This window comes from Castor canadensis, chromosome 14 (genome assembly GCF_047511655.1).
Source record: "Castor canadensis chromosome 14, mCasCan1.hap1v2, whole genome shotgun sequence".
Lineage (NCBI taxonomy): Eukaryota > Metazoa > Chordata > Mammalia > Rodentia > Castoridae > Castor > Castor canadensis.
The window spans coordinates 26,751,519-26,778,473 of record NC_133399.1 but is presented as its reverse complement, the minus strand read 5'-3'; the positions used below and the strand labels follow the sequence as shown (position 1 = coordinate 26,778,473).

The 26,955-nt window shown below is 50.0% G+C and overlaps 1 protein-coding gene across 3 annotated transcripts in view; it reads right to left on the bottom strand.

Moving 5' to 3' along the window:
* Positions 1–23,882, bottom strand: part of Olfm2 (olfactomedin 2) — a 67,188-nt gene extending 43,306 nt beyond the window's left edge. Inside the window, exon 1 of one of the 3 annotated variants that reach the window (XM_074054110.1) lies at positions 23,733–23,882. In XM_074054110.1, coding sequence (XP_073910211.1) covers positions 23,733–23,804 — 72 coding nt within the window. In that variant the 5' untranslated portion in view covers positions 23,805–23,882. Of the gene's footprint in view, positions 1–5,974; positions 6,218–23,732 lie in introns of those variants that run through there. The other 2 variants (XM_074054111.1, XM_020165772.2) reach the window with 2 other exon arrangements.
* Positions 23,883–26,955: the final 3,073 nt, after the last annotated feature.

Sequence of the window (26,955 nt, the reverse complement as noted above, 5' to 3'; positions counted from 1 at the left end):
CAGGCGCTCTCACACTTTAAGCCACTCCGCCAAGCCCTTTTTTGTGATGGGTGTTTTTGAGATAGGGTCTCTTAAACTATTTGTCTGAGGCCGGCTTTGAACCACAATCCCCCTGATCTCTGCTTCCTGAGTAGCTAGGATCACAGGTGTGAGCCACCAGCACCCGGCTGCAACAGGGTTTTGCTATGCAGCCCAGGCTGGCTCTGAACTGAAGAGCTGCCTGCCTCAGTCTCCCAAGTAGATGGGATTACAGCTTGGCCTACTACACCCAGCTCAGACAAATTAGTCAAACTACACAGAGTCTATTACAAGGTATACAGTGCAATCCAGAAATAGAAAGCAAGGAACGAGGACGGGGAGTACATGGAGGAGTTTCAAGTTAAATCTAAAGTCCTTACAAGATCCCCCAATATGGTATGGTTCCCAACACTCACTTCCTCTTGATCTGCCCCCCACCCCACTTTCCACCAGCCACACTTGCCTCCTGAGTGTTCCTCCTAAATTTCAAGTATGCTCCCACCCCAGGACCTTTGCACTTGCTGTTCTCTCTTCCTATGACTCTTTCCCTAGCTATTCTGCTCTAGCTTCAGACCTCTGCACCAGTCTCCTCTTCAGAGAGTCCACTCAGTCCAAAACCGTTCTCCTCTTACTCCCCATCCCCTCATTCTGTCCTGTGCTCCTTTACACAGCACACATCACCACCTGACACTGTAGAGATTCACCCACTCACTTGTCACTCCCCACTCTTCTAGAATGCCAGATCCACAAAGACAAGGAATTCTGCCTCCTGTGTGCACTGTTCTATGCTTGACATGTAATAGGAGTTCAATAAACACATGTTGAATAAATGTGTGAGCGAATGAAGGAACACAGGGGAATTCTTGTCATTGAAGTTAAGAGGACGGATTGGCAGGGGGTGGTATTGGCAAATACCTGGTCACTTTTCTCAAGTGGCCTCATTTTTTGGGTTTTTTTTGGTGGGACTGGGATTTGAACTCAGGGCTTTGGTCTTGCAAAGCAGGCACTCTACTGCTCGAGCCACACCTCCAGTTCATTTTGCTCTGATTATTTTGAAAATGAGTCTCTCAAACTATTTGTCCAGGCTGGCCTCGAGCCTCAATCTTCCTGATCTCAGCCTCCCAAGTAGCTAGGATTACAGGTGTGAGCCTCCAGCGCCTGGCCTCTCACCCTCTTTCAGGTTGAGTCATGGCCACATGACTTGCTTCAACCAATGAACTGTAAGCATAGGCAACATGCCAGTTTTGGAACAAAGTTTAGAACCCAGTGGGGATTTTTTTTTTCAGTACTGGAGTTTGAACTCAGGACCTTCACCTTGACCTACTCCACCAGCCCTTTTTATGTGATGGGTTTTTCAAGGTAGGGTCTTGTGAACTATTTCCCCAGGCTGGCTTCAAACCACGATCTTCCTGATGGCTGCCTCCTGAGTAGCTAGGATTACAGGCATGAGCCACCGGTGCCTGGCCTAGGGGGAACTTGATGTGCCCCGGCCCCTTTCGCTTGCCTCAATGACAGTGTCACAAGACAGCTTCCATCATCTTGGGTCCTCACATAACCACTATAGACAGAGCCTAACCAACCACAGCCAGCCAAAGATGGATACATGCCAGAAGCAAGAATAAATCCAGGCTGCGTTAAACCTGAGAGCTGAGGTTTTTGTTACTCGAGTAGCTGGGATTACAGATGTGACTCACCACGCCTATCTTGAGTTTTGGTCCTTATGGAAAAATACTCAAAGGACCTTTGCTGATCACTGCTCAGATCCTCCCCAAATAAGACACCCCTCCCCCTTCTCCCCTTCCTCCTTCCAGTCTTTAAGTTGGAGGGAACCGACCAGAATGGAACACAGACGATGCCGGTAATCTACTGCATGCCCTGGCACGATGGTGGCCCCCAGTAATAGGGTCCCAGCTTTTAGTCTGGCCCTGGATTTATGATCCTCAGGTGAAGAGCCGCTTCGCCCAAGGCTCCCATCCCTCAGGGACGGTTTATGGCTGAGAATTAGCCAAAGGTAGTGGCAGCAACAGCTTCCTCCCGCCTCCTTCCCAGGGAGGGTCTGAATCACAAGAACGCGAGCTGCTTCTCTGGATGGAGGAGGGTGGCGGAAGCCAGCGCAGACAACGACCCACTACACCACCAAGGCCCCTTATTAAGCCACATACCAGCCACCAACCATCTGTCTGTGGCTTTGGAAATTCACACTGCTGAGGTTTCTAGATCCTTCTGTCTCCCCCACACTGGCGTTCTCCATCTTCCTACTCCTTATCAAATACCTACTAGGTGTTTGGGCGCTTCCACTTGCTCTCCCCAATCCTTAGGAAGTGAAATTGATGTAGACACTTAAGTATTCACTCCAGACCTACTATGAGCTTGGCTATAATGGCAAATAACACATCCCCTCCTTTCTGAATACCTACTGTGTGCCCAGCCTTTATCTCCACTTGAAGGTAGAATCCAAGACTCCTTATGATGGTGGATTGTAGATTCAGTCATTTGTCAAATATTTATGGTGAGCCTACTATGCACCAGGCTATAGCACTCAGTAGTGAGTAACAGATTCCTCATGGATTTCTGTTTGTTCTGGCAGTGCTTCGGATGGAACTCAGGGCCACGCACGCTCGGCAAGTGCAATCCCACCGAGCCACACCTCCAGTCTCTTCACAGATTTTCTACTCTAAGGGAGACTCTGACTTCTTCCTGACTGACAAGGAAATTGACTAACAGGTCAATAATAGCAAGCTGCAGGTCAGAATTCAACCCACATATATGTGACTCAAAATCCTATCGCAAACTGAGCTTCGGTATGAAAGGCCATGAGCTGGGAGTTTTCAAATGCACATGTACGCACAGAAGAGGTACTGGGTAGTGATGCTGAATAAATAAAATGGGGAGATGGATGGATGGACAGATGGAGAGATAGAGAAATGGATGATGGAAGGACGAATGCATGATGGTTGGATGGGGGAATTGGGGAATGCAAAGGTAGAAGTATGGATGAATGGATGGATGGATGGATGGATGGATGGATGGATAGATCCATTAAAGGAAGAAAGATAGATGAATCATGAATAACGGATGGATGGAGAGATAGATGGGTGGAGAGGTGGACAAAAAGTTGGATGGAAAGATGAAGGGATGGATGTCAAGATGAATGAATGGGTGGATGGATGTAAAGATGGATGGACAGATGGAATAAAGAAAGGATGATGAGTAGATGGATGGATGGAAAGATGGGTGTAAAGAGATGGGTGGGTGGATGGATGGGATGGATGGATAGGTAGGTGGATGGATGAGTGGGTGGACAGATGGATGGATAGGTGGATGCATTGATGGATTCATGGATGGGTGGACAGATGGATGTGTAGACAGATGAATGGATGTATGGAGGGTGGATGCATGGAAGGACGGAGGGATGGATAGATGGGTGAGTGGATGGGTGGGTGGATAATAGGTGGATGGATGTATGGGTGGATGATGGACTGAGTGGATGAAAGTATGTATGGGTAGGTGGGTAGGTGGAGAGGGATGGACAGATGGGTGGATGGATGGTGGATGGATAGATGGATGGGTGGGTGGATGTGTGGGAGGATGATGGACAGATAGAAGGATGAATGGATGGGTGGATGAATGGAAGGGTCTCTGTTACCTACAAGAGTTCTGTGACGTAGGAATTATTCCCACCTGACAGATGAGAAACAGCAGCTCATAGTGGTGCAGTTACCGGCCCACAGTCATAGAGCAAGGTGGGGGAAAATCTAGTTTCTCAGATCCCAAGACCCTCTCTTGAGCACCCTCATATCACAGGCCCCTCCCAGTCCAAACCCAGAGTCCTTCAGCATCTCCCTTCACAGAGCCCTTTTGGCAAGGCATAGCAAGGCTGAGGGAGGGAAAGGGAGAGCCATTAGCTTTCAGCGAGCGTTTTCATGAAAGCATTGGATCAGGTGCTGTTAGCTACAGAGGGGCCAGAGAACCAGGTCTTGTGTGGACACACACACACACACACACACACACACACACACACACACTTACAGAAAACATCTAATACACAGGAAACCCACATGCATACAAAGTAGGCAAACACATTCATATATATTTGCACACCCAAACACACACAGTCATACATGTCCACACTTATATGCATACAAAAATAGTTGCACACACAAAATGATAATTCAGAGACAGGCTCGTACATGCTTATGCACACAGGCCCAGAGACACTGGACGCTGGCATTTTAGCATTTAGACACACACTTACGCACAACTCCCCCATGCATGGCCACAGTCTCACACTTAGGTGGGGGGATTTGGCTTCTGAGTTCAATGACTCCATCTCTCCCTTCCCCTCTGGTAGCAACAGCAAGAGGCTGTGTCACACCCATGTATACAAACTCTACGCACATGTGATCGCCTGACACAAGTGAACCCACAGTTACACAACTGCAGACACACACTCAACACATCTACACCCAAACGCACTCACTCGGAGACACTCCCACTAGTCATTCTGGGACTAGTCTCACACATGGGAAAACGCAGTTGGATCCTCGCGTCAGCAATGCTGTGACACAGCCCCCACTCCACCCCCCACCCACTCACCCAAACACATGCATAAATACACACACCAGGGTGTACCCACGCAATGTCACTTGATGTGAGAGACAACACCTCATATATTGGTTTCAAGTCTGAGAATCTGGACTGACATCTCACTTGTGTGTCAAGCGCAGTAACACCTGACCCCAGGGGCTGGCCAAAGTCTGGGTACAGTGAATGGTGTCTCTCCCACCCCCCAACACTTGCCTGCATGCCTTGGAAGAAAAAGAAGTGTTGTGATGGTGATGGGGTGCTAGATAAAGGATTGGAGAAGTTGGGATAATGTTGTGCAGAAGCAAGGGAGTCCCACGTTGTGTTGAGAGGAGTCTTGCAAACTGAGGACTATGAGGGGGTTCCCAGAGGGGCAAAGGGTGGGAGGGGATGGGCTGAGGGAGTTTGTAATGGGGGAAGACCCCTCCTCTCTCCTCAGGACAATGGAGCCACCATTATTAACCAGACAAAGTGTCCCCTTTTACTCCCACCCCAACCAAAGCTCTGTGGAGGGAGAAGCAACAGAGGGGGAGGGGAGGGGACAGTCCTGGAGCTGCTGGAGGCAGCATCAGCTTCTGCTCAGCCAGAGCCCTGTGTGTCTCCCAGGTGGGTGACTTAAGGGGATAAATACTCTGCACTTGGTGAGACAGGTAATCGGGAGGGAGATGCTTGGGGGGTGGGGTGTGCAGGAACAGAAAAAGAGAGACAGGCAAAGAGAGATGCAAAGTCAGAGACAGCGAGACAGGGATGGACAGAGATAGGTAAGGACAGAAATCAAGAGAGACCCAGAGAAAGAGTAAAGGAAAGAGAGACATAGAGACACGGGGGTGGGGGGGGGGAGAGAGAGAGAGAGAGGAGAGAGAATGTGTAACTATTCAAAGCCGCTTAGACACAAACCAGGCAGAGTCCCTGAAGGTGGAGACCCCCGGAGACTCCCAGGCAACCCTCATGCAGAGGCAGGGTCCCCTCCCAGGCCCCGAATCTCACCCTCCCACTGCGCCCCACTCAGCCCGGACGCGGCTCAATTCCGCAGCCCTTGCCGCCTCCGCCCGGGGCTGGAGCGAGCCTTGGTTGGCACCCGGACACCACTCACCAATATTAATAATAATCATTACTACTACTAATAAGAAGAAGAACAACGCTGTGCCGCGTGGAGGTGGCGTGGAGGGGGGCGTCCCCGGGTCTCCCTCCAGCTCCCGAGCCCCAAGAGGGCGCACCCCCCCGGGGGAGGGCGCACACCCCCGGCCCGCATCGCTTGGCACTATGGGGACACAGGAGTGGGGGGGAGGGCTGCGGCGGCGACAGAGGCGACAGTGGCGGTGGCGCGGGCACCACGCCCCCCCCCCCGGGAGCGCCCCCCGGGGCCACTCACGATTTTCTCGGAGGCGCCCGCGCGGGACACGGTGCCGTTGAGCCCTACGAGCGAGGGCAGCGTCTGCGACATCCAGTTGGTGACCATGGCCATGGTGCTCAGCACGGCCCCGATCTTGAGCAGCGGCACCGACATCGCGCCCCCGCCTCATGCCCCGCGGCTGCCCGCCGCGCACCCCTCGTCCCGCCCCGCCACCAGCCAGCCAGGCGCGCGGTAGCCCTCGCCACCCAGCCGCCCCGAGGGGCGCGAGCGCGTGCTGGGGGCCGGGGCCGGGGGCCGGGGGGCTCGGGGACGCGGCTGCGGCTCGGCGCGCCTCGCGGGCTCCGCTTATAAAGCGCCGGTTCCCCCCCCACCACCCCGCACCCCACCCCCGCCTCCGCGCCGGGCACTTCCAGCCGCGTGACGTCACGGCTCCCGCCCCGAGCCCGGCGGGGGGCGGGGGGCGCCCAGGCTACCCCCACCCGGTCTCCCGCAGCCTCACCGTCCCCCCCCATTCTCCCGGGCTGCCCCAAGGTGGTAGGGACCCCCCCCACCTCTAGCGACGTCCCCCGCCCCCCACCGCGGCATCCCCAGCCCCGCCCCCCAGCGGCGATCCCGTCCCCCCACCCCGGTGGTATCCCCGGGCCACCCTCGGCGCACCGCCCCTCTTGGAAACCCCCGCGTTTAAAAGGAGCCGGGGGGGGGGGCGTCCTGCAGCTGGGAGGACAGCTGGCCCATCGTAGTCCCCCCACCCAACATGGGGTGGAGGGCGCCAGTCAGTCCTCACCCACCTGCTATGGCTGGGACACTGGCGCCCTAAAACCCACAAGGGGGCGTGGGGGTGGGCGAGACTCTAGTGCGCTCCCAGGAATCGGGCAGCCCCAGATCTCGTTTTCATCGGGGAAGGGGCTTCCCCGGTACCAAGTGGTACCAAGTCTCCTCTGGGGTCCCTCACTGGATGGAATGGGACTAGGGGAGCCCTGAGAGGCGTGATCCCGAGCCACTAGACGCGGGGTGCGGTGACTGATGGGGGTCACTTGGGCAGCGAGCAGATTCCTCTCCGCATCCAAGGGCGGCGAGGGAAGCGCGGGACCAGGGCGCAGCGAGTCCCAGGTGGGGCTTGACTTAGAACTTGAACTTGGGGCGGGGGTGTGGGCGGGGAACTTGCACACTTGGGACCTCCCTCCAGTCCCTGGGCTCGGGCTCCGGGGCTTGTCCCCTGGGGGACCGTGGAGCGCAGAGTCCTCACCCCTCCATCCATGCTCTCTCCCCCCCTCCCCACGCGCCAGGCGGGTTTAATTTCCTCTGTTTTGCCGGCGCTCACGCCCCCTCCTGGCGTCCCCGCGTCACCTCCCGCGGCCGCCGCCGTCGCCCTCGGCCCGCGGCCGCCGCCGTCTGGAGGCGGCGATGACTCAGGCCTTTGCTCTCAAGGGGAGCAGCAGCCAACCTGGGGGTGGACACTGGGGGGGTCTTGGACTGTCTTTTTCTAAGCTTGATCACAGAGGAGAAAGCCAAGGTGTGCCCACAGGTGACCTGCAGCAGTGACCTCCCCTGTGTGCCTCAGTTTCTCATCTGCAAAGTGGGAGGTTCTGAGGATTGGTGATTTTAAACCTTGTAAAAGGTTTGGGGAGCTTAAAGTGACTTACTGAGCATCCCAGACACTGACTCTCAGAGAAAAATGCCAGCCTGAGCCGGAAGCTTTAATGTTCTATACCGCAGACAAATAAATAAATAAATAAATAAGGGAAGAAAATAGAAATACAAATAGGATTATCAGGATTCTGAAAGTGTGCGAAAGTACACCTCAAATAGGATTGCCAAGGGGAGGGAGGAAGCCGTTTGGATACCCAGAGGAAGAGCTCTAAACAACGGCAATGGCAAGTGCAAAGGCCCTGGGGCAGGCAGACTCAAGGGACAGGAAGGAAGCCAGAGCTGTTGGAACCTAGTGAGCCAGGGGGAAGTGGAGGAGGATAGCATTTGTAAAGCACTTTGCAGTTTCTGGGACATAGTACATTTTTCATAAATAGGAGCTGACATTGCTATTATGATTTGCAACTGATAAATGACAGGAAAAACACCAAGCTGGGTCCTTGCTTACTTGTACTAAAGCTTCCGTTTATGAGCACTGAAGGGGTTGGAAATGAGCTTGCTAGCACTTGTGCTACCTCCCAAGAAAAGTATAGGAGGGTATACCCTTCACATAAGGAAACTGGGCTCTGAGAAGATTGGGGACCCACTTAGGGTGGCCCAGCAGGGAATTGGGAGTCCTGGATTTGAACCCAGGTCTATCTGATTTCAGAGCCCAGAGTCACTTGGCTCCCAGCAGCCTGGCTTAGACAATATGAAATCCAGTGACACTCATTCTCGATAAGTTCCTAAATGTACCCCCCACCTCCTCTGCCCCTCCAAAACTCTTCAGACCAAAGACATCGATAACCTTCCAAACCTTCCAATCGCCCTCCTTTTTTTTTTTTTTTTTTTTTTGTGGCGGTTCTGGGGCTTGAACTCAGGGCTTACACCTGGAGCCTTTTTTGTGATGGTTTTTTTTTGAGATAGGGTCTTGTGAACTATCTTCCCTGGCTGGCTTGGAACTGAGATCCTCCTGATCTCTGCCTCCTGAGTAGCTAGGATTACAGGCATAAGCCACTCTCACTGATTTCAGACACACCATTTCCTAGTTCTCCCTCCACCTCTCCAGCTACACCACCACTCCCTAAATGTCCGTGTCTCCCTCCCAGGACTCTGTCCTGCCCCTGCCCTCTCATTCTGCACACTGTGCTCTGATCATCACACCCACACCCAAGGTCTTGGTTCCATCTGACACACTCCCTGCCTCAGGACCTTTGCACTTGCTGTTGCTGCTACTCAAAACAGATGCCCACATGTTTGATCCTCTTCTTTGTCTCTGCTCTGTCACGGTGTGGAGCAGAGTCATGCCTTGCCCTTCTCCAGAAAACTACATTTCCCAGGGCTCTTTGCGCACTGGATTCAGGTCAGGTTCATCCAATGGGAGGCCCTGGAGGGAGATGGGACAGTGGGGCAGGAGAAGCCAGGATATCTCTCCTTTTTTTTATGGAGGATGTTGGGGGGGTTCTGATAGCGTTTTCTCTCCACAGACCCAGCTCCCACACAAGAGCCCCCTCCTTGTCACACCACCCTTTGCTCTGTCCTTCAGCGACTTTCTGAAATGGCTTGTTGCTAGATTCCCTGATCACCCCGTTAACCATCTCCCATGTAACCATTTCCCTGTATTAAATTCTCTCTCGCTGAAACACCTAAAGTGCTTGTTTCCCTGACGGAATCCTGAGTGACAGAGCCACCATTTTCACGTTTTTCTTTCTGTTTTTTGTGGTGCAGGGGATGGATCCCAGCATCTTGCTCACGATAAGCACGTGGTCCAACACTGAGCCCCAGCGCGCCCCAAATACACCTTATCTGAACAAGCATCTCATTTGCGATTGGAGCTCTTCCAGTTTCTGCGCTTACTGTTCTTCATTCATTAACATTATCATCGTGTGTACTTTTGTCTATGGTCTATTCGCTAGACTCTCAGCCCCACAGATTGTCACCTATAGGTATGTGTTTTTCACAGCTGCATCTTCAGGACATAGAACAACGAACAACTTTCCAACCTCCCTCCCTCCCTCCTTCCCTCCTTCCTTCCTCCTTCCTTTCTTTCCTCCTCCCGCCCTCCCTTCTTTCCTTCCTTCCTTCCTCTGTCCCTCCATCCCTCCCTCCTTCCTTCTTTCCTCCCTCCTTCCTTCCCTCCCTTCTTTCCTTCCTTCTTCCTTTTGTAGGTCTCAACTTGACATCACCTAAGCCACCTTACACTCTGCTTGACCCTAGAGTTATTTGACTGCAGTAGAGATGGGCTCCCAAGGGAAACTCTGGTTTCCCAGCACCTGTGCCAGAACTCAAGACCCACTTCCTTGACTACCCTTAGCAACGGACAATGAACAAGTCACAATGGAAAAAAATTCCCTCACCCCTTACCAGGTCCCTCCTCTCCTACAAACCCCCAGTCTGTAAGTGGCAGGGGGCTGTAGCTCTCTTTCTGGGACCCCCTTCACAGGTTTCTTCTCCTGAATAAACTTGTGCTGACGGTGAGCCATCTCTATCTCTCTGTGCTTTTCAGTTTTACACGTTCCTCTGACCCTTCCTTCTTCCTCCTTTCCTCTCCCCTCCCCTCCTTCCTCCCTCCCCCTTTCTTTCCAAACCCACTGCCACACACATGCTATGCAAGCGAGACCACTGAGCTGCACCCCAGCCCCAAGAAGTGATTTCTGACCGACCGGCTAATGGGATGCATTACCTACAGCTCTATCCCCGCCTGGAGCTCAGACACAAAATCCACCTGCTTCTTAACATTTCCACCTGTGTGTCTCCCAGGACTAGTAAACACCAACTAGAACTGGCATCAACCAGGAAGCCAGACCTATCAAGTATTGGTGACTGTGGGAAAAGCCGGAATTCCAGACATTACTGCAAGGAATATAAAACGTGGCAACCACTTTGAGAAACAACTTCGCAATTTCTTTACAAATTTAACAGAAAGACCTTCCATAAGACCCAACCATTCCAGCTACCCAGGAGAAATAAAGGCATATGTCCACAGAAAGGCACCGTCGTAAATATTCATGACAGTGGGGTTCATAATGAATGAAACCAAATGTCTGCTGCCTGGCGAAGGAACAAACAAACTGTGCTCCACCAATACAATGGAACTCTTTTAGCCATAAAAGGGAAAGAATTATTGATATTTGCTGCAATGTGGATGAAGCTCAAAAATATTTTGCTTAGTAAAAGAAGGCAGACAGAAAAGACCACAGATTTTATGATTCCATTTATACAAAATGTCCTGAAAAAGGCAAATCAATAGAGACAGAGTAGATTAGTGATTGCCTGGAACTGAGATCCATCGTGGGGAAGGAATTCAAATAGGTACCAGGCAGCCATCGGGGTCGTGATGGGAATGTCCTAAGACCGAATGGCTGCACTAATTATCAAGTTTATGAAGTCACTGAGCTGGGCATGGTGGTGCACACTTATAATCACAGCTACTTGGAGGCAAAGATGGGGAGGATCACAGTTTGAGGCAGAAAGTTAGCAAGCCCCCATATCATTTAATGAAAGCTGGGTACGGTGGTGTATGTTTATCATCCTAGCTATATGGAAGCACAGATAGGAAGATTGAAGTCTAGGCTAGCCCGGGAATAAACGTGACACTCTGTCTCCAAAATAACCAAAGCAAAGCGGCTGGAGGGGTGGCTCAAGTGGTAGAGCACCTGTCTAGCAAGTGTGCCCTGTCCTTGTACTAACAGGAGAGTAAGTGACTCCTTATACATTAAGGGTGCTTCTTCTTCTTCCTTCTTCTTCTGTAGGACTGGGCTTTGAAATCAGGGCTTCACACTTGCAAAGCAGGCATGCTACCGCTTGAGTCACACCTCCAGTCTGCTTCACTCTGGTTATTTTGGAGATGGAGTCTCACTAACTCTTTGCCCAAGCTGGCCTCAAATTGCAATCCTCCCAATCTCAGCCTCCCAAGTAGTTGGGATTACAGGCGTGAGCCACCAGTGACAGTTTAAGAATGCTTCTTCACCAAGGTCTTGGCCCCGACGCACTCACAGTCCGAAATCTTATGCCCCTTAGACTCTTCCTTCTCTGTCCTCCCTCCTGTCACCAGTTCATCTTGATACAGAAATAGCTCAAGCAAGTGTCCCTTCTTCCTCATCACTATCTCTCTGAGCACCGGGCTGAGGAGCTCTTAGAAGAAATCTCCCAGGAGGAAAATATTCACAACTGTCAGAACAGCATCAATAATTGCTAAGGTGACTGGGAACTTGTCATGTACTAGGTGCCATATGCACTTCAGTTCATGTGACAGCTCACTGAACTCTCACAATCCTCCTTTGCTGTACAGAGGATTATATAATCCCTTCCTCCTTTGTTTTTGTTTTTGTTTTTTTGTCAGTTCTGGGGTTTGAACTCAAGACCTCACTCTTGCTAGGCAGACGCTCTACCACTTGAGCTACTCCACCAGCCCTTTTTGCTTTTAGTTATTTTTCAGTTAGAGTCTTGCATTTTTGCCCATGCCAGCCTGGATCATGTTCCTCCTACCTACACCTCCTGCATAGCTGAGACCACAGGCACACACCACCATGCGTGGATTACTGACTGAGATGGGGTCTTACTAACTTTTTGCCCAGGCTGGCCTTGGACTGAGATCTTCTCCATCTCCACCTCCTGTGTAGTTAGGATTACACGCATGAGCCCCACATCTGGCCTTCCCATTTTTTTTTTTTGCATTTGGTTATCATATCTTTTTTTTCAATTTTTATTTTATTCATATGTGCATACAAGGCTTGGGTCATTTTCCCCCTGCCCCCACCCCCTCCCTTACCATCCACTCCGCACCCCACTCCCCCCCACCCCCTCAATACCTGGCAGAAACTATTTTGCCTTATTTCTAATTTTGTTGTAGAGAGCATATAAGCCATAATAGGAAGGAACAAGGGTTTTTGCTGGTTGAGATAAGGATAGCTATACAGGGAGTTGACTCACATTGATTTCCTGTGCATGTGTGTTACCTTCTATGTTGATTCTTTTGATCTAACCTTTTCTCTAGTTCCTGGTCCCCTTTTCCTATTGGCCTCAGTTGCTTTTAAGGTATCTGCTTTAGTTTCTCCGCGTTAAGGGCAACAAATGCTAGCTAATTTTTTAGCTGTCTTACCTATCCTCACCCCTTCCTTGTGTGCTCTCGCTTTTATCATGTGCTCAAAGTCCAATCCCATTGTTGTGTTTGCCCTTGATCTAATGTCCACATATGAGGGAGAACATACGATTTTTGGTCTTTTGGGCCAGGCTAACCTCACTCAGAATAATGTTCTCCTGGCCTTCCTATTTTTTTAAGCTGAGGAAACAGAGGCACAGAGATGCTAAGAAACTTCCTCAGAGGCACCCAGGATTAAACTCCAGAGTCTACACTGGGCTGATTTATTTGTACCAATTCATAGTGGGAAAGAATGAAAGTGGATCCCTACCTCACATCATTTGTGAAAATCAAGCCAAATGTGAAAAATCAAAAATAATGAAAATATAGAATAGCATCATTACTTTGGGGTTAGCAAAGATTTCTAAAACAGGAGGCTAATAAATATGAACTATGAAGATAAAAAATATGATTTGAACTACAGGAAAATTAAGAAATTCTTTTAATGAAAAGAAACATTATTGCTTATGTCTTATCTTTAACAAAATTGGAGAAGAGGGCAGAACAAGTTCTGCCTAGAAGAGGGGCATGGAGAGAGGTGGCAGGGGAGGGGGTGGGGGGGCAGGGGGGAGAAATGGCCCAAACAATGTATGCACATATGAATAAATAAAAAATAAAAATAAATAAAATTGGAAACCATAAAAAAAGGCAATGAAAAAGCAAGCCACAGAGTAAGAACTCATATTCTGCCAGGTGAGGTGGCTCATGCTTGTAATCCCAGCTACCTGGGAGGTGGAGATTAGGAGGACTGGGGTTAAAGACCCCATCTCCATAGACAAGCTGAGTGTGGTGGTGTATATCTGTCATCCCAGCTATGAGGGAGGCGTAGGTAGGAGGATTAGGATCTGAGACCAGCCTGAGTAAAAAGCATGAGACTATCTGAAAAATAACCTAAAGAATAAAGGTAAATGAACTCAACTGGTACAGCACCTATGAGTTCAAACCCCGGTATCACACACACACAAACCCCTCGTGTTCTGATTTTATAGTTACATACATGTATGTGTGTGTTTATATAAATTCTGGGCACACACACACATCTCCCTACAAAGCAGTAAGGAAAAAGAAGACAGCCTAAACTGGATGTGGCAGCTCACACCCCTAAACCCAGCATTCGGGAGAATCTCGAGTTTGAGACCAGCCTGGGCTACATTGAAAACCCTGTCAAAAGAAAGAAGGTGGGTGCCAGGATCACTTCTGTAATCCTGGCCACCTGAAAGGCTGAGATCCAGAGGGTCAAGGTTTGAGGCCAGCCCAGGCAAGTAGTTGGCGAGACTCCATCTCAAAAGTAACCAGAGCAAAATGGACTGGAGATGTGGCTCAAGCAGTAGAGACCTCCATTGCAAGTGCGAAGCCCCGAGTTCAAACCCCAGTCCAGAAGGAAGGGAGGGAGGGAGGGAAAACGTCAGGCGTTGGCGAGGGTGTGGAGCAGTGCAACGCTCGCCCCCTACTGGCGGAAGGGGGAATCGGTCCGCTTTTCAGAGGAGTCCCGGTTTCGCAAGACCTCACCACCATCTCTCCTGTGGCCCGGCAGTCCCTGTCCTAGGCCTGCATCACTGGGCCTCGTTATCCGCGGATTCCACATTGGCAAATTTGCCTGCACTGTACAGTTTATTTATACCTCTGAGGCCAACTTATTGGGGCTTTTGTGGTCATTCATGGCCACGTGCAGAGGAGCAAAGTGTTGAGTGAGCTGAGGTCGAGCAGGGTGACGCTCCACCTCCTGTTTTACGCGCGGAGTGTGTGTGTGTATGTGTGAGTGTGTGTGTGTACATGTATACACACATATATTTTGGCATTACTTGGATTTGAACTCAGGGCCTTGCACTTGCTAGGCAAGGGCTCTACCACTTGAGCCCCAGCCCCAGCCCTTGCATGCATGAGCGCATGTTTTAGTCTGTTTGCTGTGGAGTTGTCTGCATTTCTGTGCTTCTTGCTAATGACTCCGCCCACACACGGAGCACTCAGATTCTACCAGGTGTTCTTAAGTGCAAGGAAGGACGCGCCAGTGCGCCTTGGGGGAACACCTGTTGGATGTTGGACAAGGCTCCCTCAGGCGCCAGTTAGGCTGTTGGCTGTGAGTTCAATATGAAGCCATGTGTGCCCTTGTGTGTAGGGGTTTTGTTGTTGTTGTTGTGTTGAGACGGGGTCTTGCTATGTCGCCCAGGCTGGTCTCCAACTCTCAATCCTCCTTCCTTGCCTCCAAAATGCTGGGATTACAGGTGTGCACTGCCACCCCCAGGTTATATGAGTTTTTAAAAGGAAATGCATGGAACGGCTAGGGATGTAGCTCAGTGATAGAGCCTTTGCCTAGCATGTGAAAGGCTCTGAGTACAAGCTCTGGGAAAGAAAAAGAAAAGGAAAGAACAGAAAGAAAGAAAGGGGGAAGAAAGGAAAAAAGAAAGAAGGAAGGGAGAAGGAAGAAAGAAAGAAGGAAGGAAGGAAGGAAAGAAAGAAAGGGTTTTTTTGGCAGTATTGGGGTTTGAACTTAGGGCTTCATACTTACTAGGAAGAAATTCCTACCATTTGAATCAGCTTCAGTGAAAAGAAAGAGAGAGAGAGAAAGAAAACATAGAAAAAAAACAGAAAGAGAAAAGAAGTACAGATAAAACAAAGTTTTCTATTAATTAAGAAATAAAATGTGGCAGGCGGCTTTCAGACAGAGTTAGTGTTAGGAAGGCTGTGGAGATGTACAATGGTGCACTGGCTGTGGGAAAAAGTCTGGGGGCCCTCAAAAAATTATAAACATGGAATTTCCATAGGCTGCAGCAACTCCTTTCCAGGGTATGGGCACAAAAGAATTGAAGGCAAACTCTCAAGATCTCTGTGCACCAGTGATTCCCAGCACCATTATTCATGACAGCCAAGAAGTGGGAGAAAGTCATGGCCACGACAGACAAGTGGGCAGCAGTGCAATGCCATTCAGCCTTAGAAAGGAAGAAGCCGGGTGCTGGTGCTATTGCCTGTAATCCTAGCTACTTGGGAGGCTGAGATCAGGAGGGTTGTAGTTCAAGTCCAGCCCAGGCAAATAGTTCTCAAAACCCCATCTCCAAAATAACCAGAGCAAAATGGACTGGAGGTGTGGCTCAAGCGGTAGAGCACCTGCTTCGCAAGCATGAAACCCTGAGTTCAAACCCCAGTCCCACCAAAAAAACCCCAAACAGATGATAAATTTTATACTGTGTGTATTTTACCTGTAATTTTTTTTGGCAGTACTGGGCTTTGAACTCAGGGCCTCACACTTGCTAGGCAGGTGCTCTACCACTTTGAGCCACTCACCCGGGCTGTTTCATTTTTAGTTTGTTTTTCCAGAGAAAGGTTTGAACTTTTGCCTGGCATTAATCCCAAGTAGCTGGAATTATAGGCATGAACCACTATGCCTGGCTTCCACTGATTCTTGACATTTTGTGCACTGTACCACGTGCCTGCTGTATCTATCTCAACTTGTGAACTGTCATCCGCTCTACAGAAAGATGTGTAGGGGACAAGGCCTGAAATTGTGGTGCTGTGTTCAAATCGTGGAACTGCCCAAAGTAAGTGAAAATCAAAAGACAAAGGTGTGTCACATCTCACCATATTCAAACCAACTCACTTGGTGTCTTTTTCACAGGAATTACTAGAGAAATAAAGAATAGAAAGAAACCTGGTTCATGATGGACTTGCATGTATTTTTGTTGGGAATTGCTGGAATTCTCTCCTGGTCTAAAAGATGAAAAGCTATTTACATACCTGTAATCCCAGCTACTCAGGAGATAAAGTTAGGAGGATCATGATTCTAGGACAGCCAAGCAAAAGTGCACCGCTTACCTCAGCACAAGGCTCTGAGTTCAAACCCCAGTACCACCAAAGAACACATACAGGAGGAATGGGGAAAGGTAGGGAACCTAAAACTTGAAAAGTGTTTGATGTGCCCTCTGCAGAGGAGCTAATACAGTAACCTTAAAATGACAGAGGTCACTATGGGAAGGTGACCGGGAAGTAGTGAAGAGGTCAGGCAGAGATGAATAAATTCGGGTTGTAATACACTTGTGCACGGAAGCAATGCTAGGAATCTCTCTGTATAGCTATCCTTATCTCAACTAGCAAAATGCTTTGTCTTTCTTATTATGCTTAGGTCGTTTCTTCAACAAAATTAGAGATAAGGGCAGAACAGGTTCTGCCTGGAAGCAAGAGGGGGAGGAGAGGGGGCAGGGGGGAGCAGGGGCAGGGGGGAGAAATGACCCAAATAATGTATGCACATATGAATAAATGAATAAAAAAATTAAAAAAAATTTAGGAAGGGGGGAGAAATGACCCAAACATTGTATGCACATATGAATAAAAGAAAAAAAATTTTTTTAAAAGAAGCCAGAAGACCTGAAACTTTGGCTTTCCTATTGACTGGTTTGTAATTTGGGGCAAGAAAAGCATTTCTGTGTGACTCATACCTATCTCTACATGGAATAAACCATATACAGAGGCACCTGATTACCTTGAAGAGACAAGGCAACAATGGATGCAAAAATGCTTTGAAAGTGACAAATGTCCCACCTATATTTATAAATACTCTCTGCCAGTGGTTTCAAATGTGTTCTGCACTGGTGGGGTCCTAACTTTGGTGGAGGAAGCTCCAAATTAAATACAGCCTGTCCAAGGAGAATTCAAGAATCTTTATCTCAAACTAGCAAAACATCATGTTTTTCTTTTTATCTTTTTTTCTTCTATAAAATCAGAGAACAGGAGGCGGAATAGGTCCTGCCTGGGGGAGAGGGGGCGGGTTGGCACCAGTGGGAGGGGGAAGGTGACTGGGAAGGGGGTAGGAGGATGAGGACGGTTTAAATTCTGTGAACACATGTATGTAGATGCAAAAATGATACCTGCTGAAACTCTTCCAGGAATTGGGGGAGATAAAGCAGAGCAGTGGAGGGGGTGAATTCCAATTTGATATATTTGATACATTGTAAGAACCTTTGTAAAGGCCACAATGTACCCACACATAAGAAAGCAAAACACAGTTGGAAGGGTTTGTGGTTAAACAGAAAAATGCACACAGAAAAGTTTGAGAAAGCGTAATAGGCAATGGATGCAAATAATTTATTTTGTAGACTCAAAATAAACAGCTTCTTTCAGGTCTCTATAAAAAAAATGAGGAACTATTTGCTATTCATTCAATGGCCTCAACTGACTATGCCATAGTTATGGGGACACCATAACTTGTGCGCAAGCAGGATTTCCACACTGGTGGCCCAGGATTATTAGAACTACGTGCGAAGCACGCGTGCACAGCCACTGGGAGGCGGCTGGGCTTCCTGGGAGTTGTGTGAATACACTTTTGCACACAGACCTCCTGGAATCCATTCAGACCGCTCCCTGCCCTCTGCTGGCTTCTCCTAGGTTTGGTCTGAGCTATGGATAGACGAAGTTGTGAGACGGCCTGGGCTTCCATCCTGGAGGGGAAGACATGTCACTGCTTCACTCCCTACACTTACGTGCAAAATCTCCCAGAGTTTAATCTTCCACCTCATCCTTCGGCAGCACAAATAAGGCACGAAGAAGTGAAAATAGAAAGCTATTGTCTCCTGGGTACTGATACTGAGTTCTACAGAAACAAAGTCATCACCCACACGAGCCACTGACCTCATAAAGAAATACAATAGGGGGCCATGTGTGGTGGCTCACACCTGTAATCCCAGCTACCCAGGAGGCTAAAATCAGGAGGATCACGGTTCAAGATCAGCCTGGACAAATAGTTTGTGAGATTCTATCTCAAAAATAACCAGACCAAAATGGACTGGAGGTGTGGCTCAAGTGACAGAGTGCCTGCCTTGCAAGCGTGATGCTCTGAGTTCAAACCCCCGTCTCATCAAAAAAAACAAAAACAAAAAAACCCAAAAAACAAAAACAAAAAACCAACAACAGGGATTGGGGGTGTAGCTCAGCAGTAGAACACTTACAGTTTCAATTATCTGAGGCCAGTGGTATTGTAGAAAAATTCAATGGGAAATTTTACAAGTCAGTCAGTCATAAATTTTAAATTGCATACCATTTTTAGTGTGTTAAGAAATCTTACCCTGTCCTGCCCTGTCCTTCCTGGAACATGAATCATCCCTGTGTCCAGTGTATCCATACTGTATAAACTACCGGCCTGCTAGTTACTCAGTGGCTATTTCAGTTATCAGATAGACTGTTGTGACATTGCAATGCTTGTGGTGAAGCATTTTGCAAGACCCTGGGTTTAAACCTCAGTACTGCAAACAAACAAATAAACAAACCTTTTTTTTTTAAAGGAGGGTTGGTCGTGGTGCATGCCTGTAATCCCAGCTACTTGGGAGGATCAAGGTTTGAGGGCAGCCTGGACAAAAAGTTAGCACAAGACTCTACACAAAAAACAAACTAAAATCAAGGGGACTGAGGGCAAGGCTCATGTGTGAGGCCCTGAATTCAATCTCTACATGGAAAAAGAAAAAGAAATACACACCCAGCCACACGGTCAACACACAGGGACATGGGGTCACTATATACACACAGCCACACGTACAACTATGGTATACACAAGTTTCTGTGCTCAGCTGGGCAAATGCCTGGTACAGCCCACCCTCCATGTCTCTGGGATTGGCACTGCAGATTCAACAACCATGAAGAGAAAATATTTTTTAAAAATTTGAATCTGCCCTGAGTACCTATACACTCCTTTTCTTATCATTGTTTTGGACAACACACTGTAACAACTATTTCCATAGCATCTACATTGTATCAAGTATTCTAAGTCACCTGGAGATGACTGACAGTCTATCTGGAGGGTGTGCACAAAAAGTGAGGGACTTTGACATGGGTAGATCTTGGTGTCCATGGGAGGTCTTGTGGACACCAAGGACAGCTGTCCACAGTCTCTGAATATACATACAGGGGCACTACAGACACACTCATGTGGGGCCAGGATTAAAGTGACAAAAGTTGTGGGGGGACAGACTTAGACCCCATTTGTATTTAAAAATTTAACATTTTGTCGATTTTTGGCATTAATTTTGACTTTCTTAAAATATTTCAATAAAACACCTATCTTGGTTAGTGTTTTTGGCATCCCCTGAAAATTCTGTTCAGGAGGGCATGCCTCATTTAACTTATCTTGGCTTGGAATCTCTCCCACACCCACACCCACACCCACACCTCCTGCACAAACATCACTCTACCACTAGGTGTCGCCCCAGCTCCTTAATTGTGGGCCCAGCTCCAACCAGGCTCTTCCCTACACTTTGTCTTGGAGTCTTTTAAGATTTCCATTTACCTCTGTCCACCTGAGACATTTACACATTCTAGAAGATTCTGGGAGGAACAGTATCTTAACCCTAAGTAACAGTGCCCTGTAGTGGGATTTTAGGCATAGGTAAATAAGTTGGGGTTTCTTTTTTTTTTTTTTTTTTTTTTGAGGTGCTGGGGATCAAACCGAGGCCCTGCACATGCTAGGCAAGCACTGTGCCACTGAGCCACACTCCCAACCCAACATGGGGTGTTTTTTTGATGCCTCTGATCCAGGAACCAGTGTCCCTTGGCACTCCCTTATCTGTAGCCTTGCTTTCTGCAGTTTCACTTACCTGAGGTCAATCACAATCAGAAAATATCAGTGGAAAGTTCCAGAAATAAGCAATTCAAAAGTGTTAAATTTGCACACCACTCTTAGACATCCCTTTGCCAGTGTATCCACACTGCATATCCTGCCCACCTGCTAGTTACTCAGTGGCCATTTCAGTTATATAAGATTTGGCATTTTCTGATGGTTCAGGTATCTGCTGGGGATCTTGGAACATATCCCCCTTAGACAAGAGGGGGCTACTATACAAGAACCTCATGATTTGAGAAAAAGACTGTGTGTATGCAAGGGACCCATGCATCCATTGATTCATTCAACAGATGTTTGCTGAGCAAGGCCCTGTGGCTTACATTTGTAATCCTAGCCACTCAGGAAGCAGAGATCAGGAGGATCGCAGTTCAAAGCCAGGCAGGGCAAATAGTTCTTGGACTCTTATCTCAAAAATGCCCAACACAAAAAATAGCTGGTGCAGTGGCTCAAGTGGTAGAGTGCCTGCCTAGCAAGCATTAAGCCCTGAGTTCAAGCTCCAGTGCTGCCAAAAAACTAAACCAAAAGGGAAAAAAAAAAACCCATATTTTCTGAGCACCTCCTGTGTTCCCACCTCTGTACTAGGCACCAGAGAGATGAGCTGCTGTTGTAGTGGGAAGACGGATGACCAATGAATAGGTAAGTCCTGGACAGGGAATGACAAAGGAGATGAAGAAAACGAACACAGGAAGAGCTTAGAGAGTGGCAAAATGGGGACTATTTTAATGGTCAGGCAAGCTTCTCCCAAGAGGTGATATTTAAGCAGAAAGAGAGGGGACTTGAAAAACTGTTTCTGGGGGAACAGTGTCCTAAGAAGAGGACAAAGTACAAAGGCCCTGGGGCATAGGATTCAAACTATGACCAGCCCTAGGAAAGAGCTGATCCCAAATCCAGGCAGGGCTAAAGATAAAGCTAGATTTCAGGGAGGACTTCCCAGGGGCCAGAAAGAGGGCATGTTGCCCATAGGGAAGATGGGGGGTGAGGGGCTGGGAGCTGTCAGGCCCTCTGGTAGCTCCAGGTCACTGACAGAACAGAATCCCAAAACCCGGGGTGGATGGAAGATGTCTTGGACAGGTCCTACCTTCTGTCTTCCCAATCAAATCCAAACTCCTGCCCACAAACCACAAGTTCCTTTGTGGTCTCACCTCTGTGGGCTTCTCCGGAAAGATGAGTAAATAATTTCCAAGTAGGACAAATGGGGCAGCCCACAGCCTATTAGGGACTGGAAAGCGATGCCTGGAGCGGAAAAGGGCAGAGCGTCCTTTCTGCAGAACCTTCCCTTCCTTTTCCTGGGGTGCCAGGCTGGATGGGTTTAGCCAGGGTGAGACCATTGTATCTCACGTAGTGCCCCCTGGTGGCCGCCTGGAGACACTGCAACCCGGGACAGGATTCCATTGGCCCCGCCCCAACCATCATTACCCATTCTCAGTCCCGCCCCATCTGCGTTTAGCCCCGCCCCCAAACACCTCCCTCTCAGTCCTGAGGTGTGGAGGACTTGCTTCTCTCCCATCAAACTCTGGGGAGAGGACTGGGTCCAAGGATGCTAGAAATCAAATTCACCTTCATTCCTGGCTCATTTTCCCCCCAGTAATTTCTCAAGGGTGAATCTCTTTTGGTCTCTTGTCTCTCTCTCTTTTGTGTGTCTCTTTGCAGCCTGAAGCCAGGCGCTGGGCAATTGAGAGGGAAACAAGAGGCAGGGGACCCCACAACCTCTCCTTGTGGACATCTTTCTATCTAGAATCTAACTCCATTCCTCCTAACTCATGAATCTAACTCATCCCTCTGTCCCCACGGGGAGTGGGCACAATCTGATTCCTCTCCTGTCCTGCTCAGGAAAGCAAAGCCTCCCAGATGCTTTTTTTTTTTCCCCCTGAATTTCTACTTCAAAAACCCACCTAGTGACATCTATACAGGTGGTGTCCACACTCACGGAATGGATTATTTAACAAGCAGTAAACTCATAGGTTCAGTAGCCAAACTGTCTGTGTTCAATCCTATCTCAGGCCAGTCCTAAGTTGTCTGGCCTTCAGCGAGTGACTTAACTTTTCCTTGCCTCAGTTTCCCCATCTCTAAAACGAAAGGAACGATGACACCCACCAACCAAAAGAACCCTAAGAGGAAACGCTTTCACTAGTGCTGTGTGCTGGGCAGAGCGCCTCGCAAATAAGTCCTTCATGAATGTTTGCTTTTATAATTAGGACTTTTTTTTTAATACCAGCTTCTCTCTAAGTCCTTACAGATCTGCGAGATGGAGAGAGGAGAGGGGAGGTCCACCCCCAAGATGGAGGAGGAAGGAGGTTTCTCAATAGCTCCACATTTGCCAGCCCAAGAGGTGGGGTGCTATAGGGAGACAGCTGCTTCCGTGGAGTGTGCAGAGGCCACACAAACACGTGCATGGAGGCTCACACCTGCACACGCAAACCCTCGACCTTCACATTTCCTTTTTAGAGTGGTTTACTCAAAGGCACAGAATGGCACATAGTCACTAAGGACTGTCACCCGGTAACCTACCTGGCCGTGCACGTTTCCTACAACACCAAAGCATTTGGACACTGTCGCACACGGTCCTTGACACAGCTATGACTGCACAAGATCCCCCTGGGATGAGCACAGTCCTCACTGGCTGTCACACCATCAAGCCACACACAGACACACAACTCCCGTCGTAGGCTTACAAGCCTGGCAGTCACAGCAGCCTTGCAGTCACAGCAGCCTTCCGGTCACTGCCACCCACAGTCACACACAGAATCTTCCGCACGTACAAACACCCTCACCCGATCACACCCCAACTCACTCACAGTTGGCAAACACTTGCACGGCCACACACACAAACTCGCCTTGGTCACACCCAGCCGCGACACAAAGACATACACGTCCACGGGTTACCCTGCACCCCCACGCTCCCGCAGCACCTCACACACGTCCCTGTCAGTCACTCACACGTGAGCCCCGCCCCTTTTCCTACTCTGGGGGTGCAGGCGACGGGGGGAGGGGGAGAGCCTTCAGAAACCAAGCACCTGAGCCATGATGGAGAAGTGACAGGTAAGCGACACCCCAAAGCCCCCTGAAGTTTCCTCCCCCAGGAGCTGAGATGGCAGGGTGTGGGCTCTGCTCACCTGAGGGGTTAAGAACCCCAAAGCAAGGAGGGATCCTGCTGTGTGTCCCCCCACACCCAAATGATCCCAGCTTTAGGCTACTCCTGACGCCCCCCCAATCAGGATGATGTCCCAGCTCCTCCCCCCTGCTGCGACCCCCGCCCCTCGTCCCCAGCCACCCTGCAGCTCTGGGGGGGATGCAGGAGGCTCGTGGAGCCCCAAATCTCGTTTTCCCCGGGAAGCCTCGGAGCACCCCTCCCATCCAGCAGCCCCCTTCCCCTCCAGGACCCCCCGCGCCCGCACCTGCCCGCCGGGCCCTACCTGTCCGGCGAGGCCTGGGCAGAGCAGCAGCAGCAGCAGCGGCGTTGGCGGCGGGACCGTGAGCGGCCACATGACGCGCCCCCTGCCCGGCCTGCCGTCCCCCGCCCGCCCTCGCGGCGCCTCGGCGCGGGGACCAGGAGCGACCCCGCCCGCCAGGGCCGGGGCGACCCTCACGCACCGCCCCCGCCTCCCCCGCCTCCCCCGCCTCGCCCGCCGCCGCCGGGATCCCGCCCCGCCCCTGCCCCCGCCCCTCGCTCGCGCCGGGTCTTTGTTGCGGGCTCCGCCCCCCCGCCCCGCCCCCAGCTCGTCGGCGGGGTCTAGGGGCGGGGGAGAGGGGGGATGGGCACGGGCAAGGGGAGCCGGGGACGCACACCCCACAGCTTCCCCTCTACACACACACCCCAGGACATTGGGGGGGACTGGCCATGGAGATGGGGGAGAGGCGCGGTCACGTGCTCGTCAATTTCACCCTCCTAGGGTGTTTCCCACGGTGAAGGTGGAGGTGGGAGAGGGCACCAGTGGGGAACTGAGGAATAGGAGGAAGGCCCTGTAGCCAAAAACAAGAAAGAAATTCTGAGCGCCCCCTCTTTTTAAATGACTCAACAGCCAACAGGGAAACTGAGGCAGGGCCTGTGAAAGTGGAAGTTGGGGATGGGGTCAATGCCAGGACAAGGGGAGGTGGGGCACAGATGGAGACTGGGAGGGAAAAGCAAAAATCAGCGAGTAGGAGAGAGCGACGTGGAGACAAGAGAGGTGACCAGGTGGGGGGACCTGGCCTCCAACAGTTCACTATCCCTGGGCGCTCATTTCCCACGGTTCTCCGCGCTGGAAGCCTCCCCTCCCCCGCCACACCTGGGACAGTCCCGCCTCGCTCCTGTTTCAATGGCCCAAGATGACAGACCAGATCCGGAGGGAATCAAAATATTAACACCGCCCCCACGCGAAATATTTGCATATGAAGGGCGTCCTTGTCCTGCCTGCCTTCTTTTGGGAGGATGGGCAGCCTTTCTCTGCCTCTCACCCTCCACCCATCAGTTTCTCTAGTCACTTGTCTTCCTACAGCCCCTCAATGGCTTTTTTTGGGGGGGGTGGAATATGTCAGATTACAGAAAAATCAGCCATAAAATACGGGGGGTGAAGACAGCTAGCATTTTCAGACTCTGTTGTGCGCCAGGCAGATAACACGTTATTGATGTCTTTGCAAAAGCAAAGAGGAAGAACTCAGGGTCCAACACCCCTGGCTCTGTCACTACTTCACCATGTGACCTTAGCCAAAGAGGTTTCCGTCTGTTAAAACACCTGTTTCCTCCCCACATCTCCCATCGTTGTGAGACATCTGTGGCTTACCAACACAGATTGCATCTGGCCAGCACTCAGTCCCCAGAGTGGAATGTCACATAGAGCGATTGAGGACACTGGCCATGAAATCTGGTCCCAAGACAGAATCTCAGCTATTCTTTTTCTACCTCCCTTTCCCAAAGTCCTCCTTTTGCCGGTCTACCCAGTTGGGGTAGGGTAGATGTACAGGTTGGTCAAATATGAAAAGACTAAGATTGGACACTGTAAGGTTTGTATTTCAGGACTCTGGAATCTTGTCCAGCAGATGGTCACTGCTGTGGCCAACCAATGACCTGTGTTTGTGGTTGGGCTGTGGCCCATGTGCCCTCCAGTCCACTCTTCAACTGTCTTCTCTTCTCCCTTCTGAGTCAGGGGAGGTGCCACTGTAAACTACATTTCCCAGGAGCCCTTGCCCACTGAAAACTACATTTCCCAGATCTCTTGCTTCTGGCTGGGTTCAGCCAATGGGAGGCTGGAAGGAGACTAGAGGCGGGAAGGAAGGCACTGCCTCTCTCTCCACTTTGGGTGTCTCTAGCTGTGGCTGTTGTGTCTTCTCTGAGGTCACAGCCTCACTAATTCATCCCCCACTGTGGTGCAACTCCTGCCAGGTGGCTGGGACTCTGATAACTACTTCTTTTTGTCTGTTCAGCCCATGGAAAGATGGCAGCTTGCTACTCTGGACTTGATTCTCCTCCCCTGTGCTCATCACTACCCAGTGCCTCTGTGACTAATTCCAACATGGAATCCCCTAGGTCCAACTATCTGGCATGGGCTTGTTTTTCAGACTGGGTCTGAGCCAATACATTCAATGCACCGTCATGGCTATTTCTGCTGCATCAATAGGGATCTCAGGGTTCCCATCATGCTGTGGTCAGTGTCATACTGAATGGTGACCTGGGCTGCCATCAGTATCCCGCTTCTGCTAGTGTCAGTTCTGTGGGCATCACTGGTCAATCCTGGTTGTGTTGTGGCGGACATAGTAATCAGTGTAAGCCTGGCCATGTCATACTCAGTGTCCTAGTGTCAGCTTCAAGGTCAGCACTGTGGGCGATACTATGATGCATGAGGGGTGCCTGTGGTGTAGTGGTCAGAACTATGGGCCATCATTGAAGAGAGATTAGGATTAAATTCTCAAGGATCTTGTGGTGACATGGAAGAACTAGGGGACGCAGATCTGAGCATTGGACAAAAGTGTGGAAAGCTCAGTGAGAGCGGGCTGGATCTCACCATTTGGGCACTGGATTTTCCTAATTGGTGGGTAGGCAGCCACTGGCTCTGTGATCCCAAAACCCCTTCAGTGTCCGATCAAAGGAGGACCCAGCCTAGCCTTTGCTTCACATCCAGTGCAGAATTTTCATTGAGAAAATAATCGAGAAGGTCACTAATGGATGGAGCTACACCAGGCTTTGTCCTTGCTAATCTCTGTCTATATTATTCACGGTCCATTGCTACCAAGTGCAGAAACCTAACTTTTGCAACATCAGCAAAAAGAGTTTGCAAAATAAGAACTCTATGAGCCACCCCAAGTCACATGCTCGTCCTGAACCAATCAAGTGTTTGAGGAATGGGGCGTGGCCAGCTCTGAATGATAGCTCATTCTCCTGGAGCCAGAGAGTGCAGTTAGCCTCACTCAACCTACACTGGATAGAAAAGGGGTGTGGGGGTACAGAACTTTGAGCTTTAAGAGGGAAAGGATGTTGCATAAGCAAAACCACAGGGTGGTGGGTTGGTTCTTAGTACTGGGCCAACCTCCTAGTGTGCATTCCTGTGTCACAGAGCTGGCAAAGTTAAAACAAACAAAACGACACTACCAGACTCTCTTGCAGCTATACTTCTCTATGCCACTTAGAGTCCACCAAGTGAAAAGAGGGTGGGGGAGGTGGAA